General features: G+C 47.0%; 1 protein-coding gene and 1 long non-coding RNA gene across 2 annotated transcripts; both read left to right on the forward strand.

The window, feature by feature from the left end:
- Positions 1 to 356: 356 nt before the first annotated feature.
- Positions 357 to 1,760, forward strand: LOC123160110 (uncharacterized). Its single transcript, XM_044577930.1, has one exon. The coding sequence runs from the start codon at positions 810 to 812 to the stop codon at positions 1,152 to 1,154; it is 345 nt and encodes a 114-aa protein (XP_044433865.1). The 5' UTR covers positions 357 to 809; the 3' UTR covers positions 1,155 to 1,760.
- A 5,493-nt stretch (positions 1,761 to 7,253) lies between these two features.
- Positions 7,254 to 8,090, forward strand: LOC123156188 (uncharacterized). The gene is made up of 2 exons (XR_006477898.1): positions 7,254 to 7,360; positions 7,567 to 8,090. It is a non-coding gene; the product is annotated as an uncharacterized lncRNA (long non-coding RNA).
- Positions 8,091 to 9,889: the final 1,799 nt, after the last annotated feature.

The following is a 9,889-nucleotide window of genomic DNA, read 5'->3' on the forward strand; positions in this document are numbered from 1 at the left end:
GAGATGCTCATGATGCTGTGAGGTACGGCAAGGTCACGAGAAGCGGCAAGATGTGACGAAGACTGGAGCGTGATGGACCACATCAAGTTGAGTCGGGTGAACCGGCAGGTCGTTCAGTTTGTTGGGTCCTAGCCGATAGAATGGTTGGGTAAGTAGTTTGTGCATGCATGTAGTTGGAGTGGTCAGAGGTGGTGTCCGAGCCATATGGATCATGGAGAGACTTTAGGAATTACTTAGTGCATGGGTTAGTGGTTAGCAGCCGAGAGCGGCGGCTGGCCCGTGCATGCGTGGGTTAGTGGCGGGTGTGGCCGTGGCTGTGTGTGTGCGTGAGTCTCTATATAAGAGATGTAAAGCTTGTTGTTTGAGCCGAGGCCGAGAGGGCTGAAGTAAACATGTAGCCACGGTGTGCCACCAAGAAAGTGCTTTTGGCAAAGTCATTGTATTTCTCTTGGTGCATGTGTGCGTGTGTGTTCTCATGTGTTCTTGAGAGAAACAAAGATAGATGGAGGTTGAGTTGTGAGAGGCAGCTCAAGGTAGGAGAAGAAGCAGCGCTGCGAGGTGAGGCGGCGGCAACAATTGGCATCAGAGCCCCGGTAGATCCGAGGCGGCGACGGCGGCGCGGCCGACTCCATGTGAGGTGGAGGACGGTGGCGCAAGGTGGAGGCCGTTGGCGGCGCGATGCCGCTGGTGGCCGATTGCGGTGCGATGCCGCAATATGATGATGGTGTGATGGTCGGCCTCGCGAGGACGTCATCCACGACAAGACGGTCCATGGTGACCGGCGCTGCGACGGCGTCGGCTGTGGCGCGATGGAGGCCGACAGCGCAAGAAGAAGGAGGGTGGCCATGCGGTGCCGCTATGTGAAGATGGTGGTGCGGAGCTGCCACAAGAAGAGTCGGTGTGATTCCGACGACGGTGGTGTCATGCCATCGTCATCATGGAAAGTTGGTGTTAAGCCAGCAAAAAAAAGTTGTGGTGCAATGCCGCTTGACGAAGACGGCATCGTGATCGGCGTTGCGACAACGTCCTCCACGTCAAGAGGTGGCCGCCGCATGCGGCAAGAGGACATGGTGATGGACGCCGGCGCTGCGATGGCGTCGGTCCACGACAAATTGTGCAGCGCCACGATGGCGTCGTCAAGTGGCAGCGGGTGAAGCCGCGTGAAGATTGAAGAATCAAGATTAGGAGGGAAAATGTTAGGTTTAATCTTGATTCATGTATCTGCATGTAGTTTAGATGGTAGTAGGGTGATGTAGGCCGGTGAAGCTTTGGTTGTGCACGAAGAAGGCGAGATGCCGGGCGGCCATGTGATGGGGCGAGCATGACAAGATGCTCATGATGCTGTGAGGTACGACAAGGTCACGAGAAGCGGCAAGACGTGACGAAGACTGGAGCGTGATGGACCGCATCAAGTTGAGTCGGGTGAACCGGCAGGTCGTTCAGTTTGTTGGGTCCTAGCCGATAGAATGGTTGGGTAAGTAGTTTGTGCATGCATGTAGTTGGAGTGGTCAGAGGTGGTGTCCGAGCCATATGGATCATGGAGAGACTTTAGGAATTAGTTAGTGCACGGGTTAGTGGGTTAGCAGCCGAGAGTGGCGGCTGGCCCGTGCATGCGTGGGTTAGTGGCCGGTGTGGCCGTGGCTGTGTGTGCGCGTGAGTCTCTATATAAGAGATGTAAAGCTTGTTGTTTGAGCCGAGGCCGAGAGGGCTGAAGTACACATGTAGCCACGGTGTGCCACCAAGAAAGTGCTTTTGGCAAAGTCATTGTATTTCTCTTGGTGCATGTGTGCGTGTGTGTTCTCATGTGTTCTTGAGAGAAACAAAGAGAGATGGAGGTTAAGTTGTGAGAGGCAGCTCAAGGTAGAAGAAGAAGCAGCGCTGCGAGGTGAGGCGGCGCCAACAGCTCGAAGGTTGCAGCAGAAGTGTAAATCAAGACTTGGCTCGCCGGCGAAACGATGGCGTTCGGCGATTTAAAAGTGAGCTAGCCATGTAGTGTTTTGAGTTCCGGCGACTCAGGGTGTCAACGACGAGGTCACTTGGCCGGTTTGGTACGTCCTGGTTTACAGTAGCTTGGAGCTGGAGCCAGCTTGACTCATCGGTGTGAATCGTAGTAGCAGCGTTGTAGGCGGAGGAGGCCGGTTCTCAGCCGGGGATAAACCGGCCTGGAGCGAAGACGGCCGGCGGATCGGAAGCTGGAGGCGAAGCGAGTCACCGTAGAGAGGCACGCCGGCGAGGAGAAAACGCGTCGGCGCTGTATCCACTTCCGGATCGTAGCCGTATACTCTCCTTAGTGATGGTTACCTTTCTGATTCTACTCCAACTAGTATTGACCGTCGTGAGTGTTCCAAAATCAATCTAGCTTTCGTTTATCTCTTGATCGCGTAAACCAGCTCAAATGAAGGCGACGACGACTCGGCCAGTAAGCCGGAACGGCTCAGCAAAACTATGGTGGCGACCCGGATTCGGCGAGGAAGGTCAATCCTGGAGGTTTTTGACTCCTCGTCCAGGTCATAGTCTTCTTTTCTTCTTTTTCGATTTTTCGACGGCTTGAGCAACTTTTCACAGGTGCGTACAGACGTAGAACACTTAACCCTCTTGAACTCTTCGTCTAGTAAACCGCGAGCTTCTCGAACCCTGGCAGAGATCCCTTCAAAAACTCATCACCATCGTGCGTGGGCCCCACGGTGGGCACCAACTGTCGTGGAATTATCACGTCAGATGTCCTAGTGTGAGGACTTAGTCGTGAGGCCAACGCATCTATGCGGTAGCTTGAAGGGGTTGATCGGAATCGAGAGACGCAACACGCAGGACAAAGATTTAAACAGCTTCGGTCCCCAGAAAACATTATCCTGTAACAACCCTACATGTTGTTTGTGGCTAGGCTCATTATGATCGTAAGGGAGTTGCCGTAAATCGGCTCTCCTAGTTATGTCTAGCCCTAAGATTCTTCTTTGTTTCTCCCTCTTGGGGAGCCCTGCCCCTCCTTATATAAGTTGGCGGATTACATGTAGAGTCCATCTCGGACTAAGACTTAAACTATTCTGACTTCTCTTCATGGACTTCTTAACATCTTGGGCTTCATAACGTCTTGGGCTTCATAACCCCAGGCGACTCTATCTGCCAGGTTATGACTGTCAACCAGTTATCACTGTCTGTCGGGTTATGACTGTCTACCGGTTTATGATGGTCTGCCGGTTTATAATGGTCTGCCGGGTTATGACTTCCTGCCGGTTTATGATCTGACTAACATCTGCCGGGTTATCATCTGACTTAATACCTGCCGGGTTATCATTTGACTTAACACCTGCCGGGTTATCATCTGACTTAACACCTGCCGTTTTACCAAGTCCCAGCCAGGCTATAACTCCGGCCGGGTCATACCGTGGGGTATATCCCCGACAGAGGGGTTCACCACTTCCATTGGTGCCTCTCTGATGATGCGTGTGTAGCTCTTTGTAGACCTACGGGTTCGTAGTTAGTAGCCAGATGGCTTCCTCTCTCTCTCTCTCTCTCTCTCTCTCTCTCTCTCTCTTTTATCAATACAATGGTCTCTTGGAGATCCATATGATGAAAGTCTTTTTGCGGTGCGTTTGTTGGGATCCGATGAACTTTGAGTTTATGATCAGATATATATTTTTATCCATGAAAGTTATTTGAGTCTTCTTTGATCGATAAATCACGAGTGGACATGCGGCCACGCGAGGAGGAAATCAACTCCGTCCACTCCCACATGATTCGTGCACTTATTATACAACCAGCTTGTATAATGATATCCCTGGCACATGTAAGCATCGTATTGTCTTTGTATTAAATCAGAGGGGGCAGCTGTAAGTCCCACACGTCAGTTGCATGGAACGTCCCAACATGCAATTAATCAGTCACCCATTACAACGGCTAGCTGCAGCATACTCCTCTCGTTGCCTGCACGATGCTCCTCCCTCCTTAAATCACTTAGGCCTTCTTCCTCTGCCCAATTTGCTTCTACTATTTGCTCTTTCTCTCTCACACACACTTTCTAGCATCGAATCGACCCTTTTCACAACGAGGAAGCCATGTGTTCATCCATGTCCCAGGCTATCTCTCCACCACCTTCATCTCACGCCATTTCCCAATCAAATTGCATCTCTTCCTCTCATATGCTGCCTCGAGTGCCACCCTATCTACGTGTTTTGGTTCATTCTAGAAGTGGGAGAAACAACTACATACAGTTCTGCAGCGCCAGATGGGGTCAACTCATATCACACTCAACAGTCTACTGCCATGTCCCACTTCTCGAATATAATCAAGCTTTGCTGAAGAAGATAACCAGCCATGCATCAGCCATTGCCGTGCTCTTCCTCCACAAACACTAAAACTTAGTCCCAGACTGCAATCGTCGTCTACTTCATTTACTTTTCAGTTTAGACCTTATCTCAATCCAAACCAGCCATGCATCAGCCAGCAATTTTTTTTCTCACCAAGGTCATCAATCTAATAGCTAGTAATTTCAGTTTGGACTAAGCTACTCAATGTATGATCCAGTATTGGCTGCTTGTTATAACTACCCACTCACGTTGTAAATGTCTGCCGGCAAGCAAGGCACCCAGGAATAATTAAGGCTTCATTTATCCAGTGTACTACCTGCTCAGCCTGTATTCATTTATTAGGAGCAAGTCGTGATTCGTTATCGCTGGCCATAATCACAGTTTGGTATTTTAATTTTGTCACATGTTTCGGACTACTGATTTACAACTGAAATCTTTACATGTATCATTTTCTTACAGAAAAAAATCAGTTAGCTTCATTCTTCATTGTTAGCTCGAATCATGAAAATTACAACTTGAATTTAAAACACAACATCAATAAAAAATCAGTACACAGATTCTACATAAAAGTTAAAATATTTTTACATGGCTTATAGAATATTTTTGCGGCTTTGATTTTCATCTCAGCTTCACAATCATACTTGTTTACCAAAAATTATAATTCTCATTTTTGATAAATTAGAGACATCAAAATCAGCTCCACAGATTCCTAAGTGAACTACGAGCAGCATTTATTACCAAAATGTATATTGAAAGTTTGTCATGGTTGCAGCTAAATTTGTGTGCTTAGTCAAAGTGGTAGATTAACTGTGACACAATGAACTTTAGTCGAAGCCAATCACTCTTGCTCTGCTCTCCACAGGGACGCAACTCAGAACAAGAGCTACAAGACATGCCATGAGAAAGGCCGGTGCTTATGGACGGCTACCCCACGTCCACAGCAATTATGACAGACCCAACCTGTAAGGGGCGTCGCTATCGGATGAGCCGGTATTCATATGAAAATTAAATGAGATCTGGCCCACGCGTGCAAGGTATAACATCGTGTATTTATGTTGGCCTGTGAATTACCCGCTCCGTATTACGCAGAGGCCTATATTAAGTAGCTATCTCGATGCCCATGCGGACACTTGAGATTTCGGCATCGCGTGCCACCATGTCCCAAAAATCCGCGTCGCTTCTTTGATCTCTTATATGCATGATTGCTTATAGCCTCGTATTTTTTTCCAATATTTGGGTTTTGTTCGGCCAACTTGATCTATTTATCTTGCAATGGGAAGAGGTGCTTTGTAATGGGTTCGATCTTACGGTGCTTGATCCTAGTGACAAAATGGGAACCGACACATATGTATCGTTGCTACTAAGGATAACAAGATGAGATCTATATCTCCGAAATAGATAAACAGATCTCATCTACATCATGTCATCGTTCTTATTGCATTACCCCGTTTTCTCACTAACTTAATACACTAGATGCATGCTGGATAGCGGTCGATGTGCGGAGTAATATCGGTCTACTAATCTTGGACGTGATGCCTATATAATGATCATTGCCTGGATATCGTCATGATTATTTGAAGTTCTATCAATTGCCCAACAGTAATTGTTTTCCCATCGTTTGCTATTTTTCTTGAGAGAAGCCACTAGTGAAACCTACGGCCCCCGGGTCTCCTTTCATCATATTTTACTTTGCGATCTATTTTCCCTTGCATTTATTTTGCGATCTATTAAACCAAAAATACAAAAATACCTTGCTGCAATTTATCTGTTTCGCGATCTATTTATGTTATCTACCACTTTTACCTCACGTTATTGGCCTATCTTGAGGCGCCGTACCCGGAAGGGATTAACAACCCCTTTTAACACGTCGGGTTGCGAGTATTTGTTATTTGTGTGCAGGTGTTCTTTACGTGGTGTGAGGAGGTTCTCCTACTGGTTCAATAACCTTGGTCTCATCATTAAGGTAAATACCTACGGTCGCTATACTGCATCATCCCTTCATCTTTGGGGAAATACCGACTGCAAGTTCTATAGGACGGCGGTTCGACCCGCAATGTTGTATGGCGTTGAGTGTTGGCCGGCTAAAAGGTGACATGTTCAAGAGTTAGGTGTGGCAGAGATGCGCATGTTGAGATGGATGTGTGGCCACACAAGGAAGGACCGAGTCCGGAATGAGGATATACGAGATAGAGTTGGGGTAGCGCCAATTAAAGAGAAGCTTGTCCAACATCGTCTGAGATGGTTTGGGCATATTTAGCGCAAGCCTCCAGACGCGCCTTTGCATAGCAGACGGCTAAAGTGTGCCGATAATGTCAAGAGAGGTTGCGGTAGACCGAACATGACATGGAGGAGTCCGTAAAGAGGCATCTGAAGGAAAGGAGTATCGACAGAGAACTAGCCATGGACAGGGGTGCATGGAAGCTTACTATCCATGTGCCAGAACCATGAGTTGCTTGCAGGTCTTATGGGTTTCACCTCTAACCTACCCTAACTTGTTTGGGACTAAAGGCTTTGTTGTTGTTGTTGTTGTTGTTGTTGTTGTTGTTGTTGTTGTTGTTGTTGTTGCTGTTGTTGTTGTTGTAATAAATAAACCCTCAAATAAATGTGTGCAGTTCATCTATTTATAATGGAAAATCCACATATCTTGAAAGGAAAAAAAACATTAGTAACAAAAATCCATACATGGTGTTGGATCATTTATTAGCAAAAAGTCCAGAAAAAAGATAAGAAAAATATCCAAATTCAGAAGTACCAAAATAAACACAAGTCATACTATTATCCTTTCACAAGACACATTAAATGGAGACCTTCTAGATACAACAAGATACAATTCATTGGAGGACTTGTAGGTAGATATATATTTAATGCTCATGATATAGCTTAAGATATCATGCAATAAGAGTACCCCGAAGATCTGAAAAATGAGACGGTCCAAGCATCTATAAATGTAGGGTCTATCCCAAACTCCACTCTTCAGTATTCATATCTTTGTGAAATGACTCTAACAAGGAGCACCATGCTGATTACTCTTCTCCTTGTTTTGCTCGCCTTTTCAGGTATGAGAAGTCCAATAATCCATCTATGTCATATATATACCTTCCTCTTGAGACGATTAATATATCCAATATACATCTAACACCAAGTTGGTTGGTAAATACGTACCAGAATGCCCAGAGAAAGACTATTAATCAGTAGTTTGTGCTTTTTATCCTCTCTTTTTTTGTATTTGACTTGTTAATTTCGTGTCTGGAATGAACAACAGGCCCAATCAAAGGAGAAGATGACTTGGGCGGAGGTGATGACGGTGACTTGGCCCCTCCTCCTCATCCAGGGAGCAGTCATATGGCTCCTCCACCTCCCCCATCTCCAAAGAGCCATCCACCTCCACCTCCAAAGACTGATTTGGCTCCTCCTCCACCACCTCGAACTCCAAAGAGCAATACACCTCCACCTCCACCAGCACCGACACCGATACAACCGCCTCCAGGACCCTGTGTGGAAGTGAGGTTGTACAAAGGGCCATGCGTCAACATACTTTGCGCGGCCGCTTGTGTCGCGGAGTTGCATCAGGGTGGCCACTGTCGTGGGAATATTTTTTCTGGCGGTTGCTATTGTTTCTCGTGCTCCGTAGAAAAGTCTAGCCCACGATCACATTGATGTGAAACATGTGGAATGTGGCTTGAGTTTTCTATTGGTTCAATTAAATAATAAAGGAAGTGGTTGTTATAGTGTTTCACTTTTTATGAAAAATAAATGAATGGGCTTTTTCCCATTTTCGAGTGTCTAGAACGGATTTGACCTCTCTACAGTAATGTTTCTAGGGGAACATTCAAGATCCACGCCCAACGGTTGAATTATCTTCTTTGTTCCGGCAGAAACTATCTTTAGGCTAATGTGTCGCGTATACTCCCTTACTGGATTTGCTTGTGGGAAATTCCACCTGTTGTTCATACCCCTGTTTTGACCCAACGCATCGAATGCCCACAAGGTTTTCTTACGCTGATTCACTGCTTCATTAATCAGGAGTATGTGCTTTAAATTTGACAGGACAACCCAGTTAAAAATCTGGAATAATAGTAAAACAAGAAGCAATTATGCTGCTAATGGTGTGCTTATATAGCACATATAAAAGCGACATGGAGTATGTGAGCTCAAGCTCACATGCTCTTGGGCTAACAGTAAAGATAAAAAATAATTAAAAACTGAAAAAAAAATTGTCATTGAACATTGATGATTTTTTTCATATGTGTGCAAATTTTTATGATGAAATCATGTATTTTGAGGTGCCGGCAAAAAAAAAATTAGTGCTCCAAAAAGAGTGTTTTTGAAGCATTTTAAGTACTGATTTTGTTTTTTCTGCTGACACATCCACAAATGTGATTCTATTGAGAAAATTTGCACGCGTGTAGAAAAATCATCAATGTTTCTTGACATAAAAATTCAGATTTTTTTTGAATTTTTACTATTAATTGGATTTACTGTACCTCTGAGAGCATGTGAACTCGAGCTCACAATAGCACTTCCGATATAAAAGTGCATCATACTTCTCCTCTTGACTAAAGAAATGAGATTTCAAAATTCTTGGATGAGTCACAAAGATGTTAGACTTCCTTCAGGATACCCAGAAGTCAGCCAGTCTATAAGAGCATCTCTAGCAGGCCCCTTATAAGGCTAGCCCTTATAAGGTGTTTACAGTTTGCGGTTTCGCTCGGATAAGGGCCGAAAACAGCTGCAGCAGAACAACAACCTCAAATGGACCTTCGAAAATTGAAAATAAAATTTCACGCGAGAGAAGAACACAAGCAGTAGAACTAGTTGCATCGATACATACTTGATCATCCATGCATAGTTGATTTACATACACTAGATCGGAGGAGGCCGCCTACCCCAAACCCTAATGCCCAAAATGTAGCTCATCGGAGCCCTCCGGGTGCGGCAACGGAGATCATCAATCGTCGTCATCGGAAGTGAGGTCGACGAAGATGGCATCCTGTGCGGCGGCTTCGCAGCGCCACATGGCCATGTTGTCATAAAAATCGCGCGCCATCGAGCCCCTGCTCGTACAGGACGGTGCCGAGTTTCTCGTCCCGACGGCGGCACTGTGCCACCTCCTCCTTCTCCTGCGCACTGCACGCGAGGATGGCCGCCTCGATGGCGTCCGCATTGGAAGGGTGCAGGAAAGACTCCATCCTGACAACGTCGACGCTCCGCCGCTCCGCCTGCGCCTCCCTCTCCACCGTATAGAGCGGCGGGAGCGGAATACGCGAGCTAGCAGACGCGGCGGAGCTGCCCGCACCGGAGGAGAGCCGAGCCTGCCGCCTGTCGTACTCCTCCGTCTCGCGGTGGAGGAGGGTCGACGGCAGTGGCTCAAGGCCCTGGTTCGTATGCCACCGGGTGGACCGCTTCCTCGCCGCGTCGGCGGCTACACAGCGCTTCCGCTCGGGGTCCTCGCCACCGCCGGTGCCGCGGTCGAAGCTCCACAAGGTGGCGGATCTGTCGGCGGTAGTGGAGTGGGGCGGCGGATTTGGGTTGCCGGCGGCGAGAAATCGGAGTGGAAAGGGGGGATTGCCGCGACGAGTGGAATA

The sequence above is a fragment of the Triticum aestivum genome, chromosome 7B (genome assembly GCF_018294505.1).
Source record: "Triticum aestivum cultivar Chinese Spring chromosome 7B, IWGSC CS RefSeq v2.1, whole genome shotgun sequence".
In the NCBI taxonomy this organism is placed as follows: Eukaryota; Viridiplantae; Streptophyta; class Magnoliopsida; order Poales; family Poaceae; genus Triticum; species Triticum aestivum.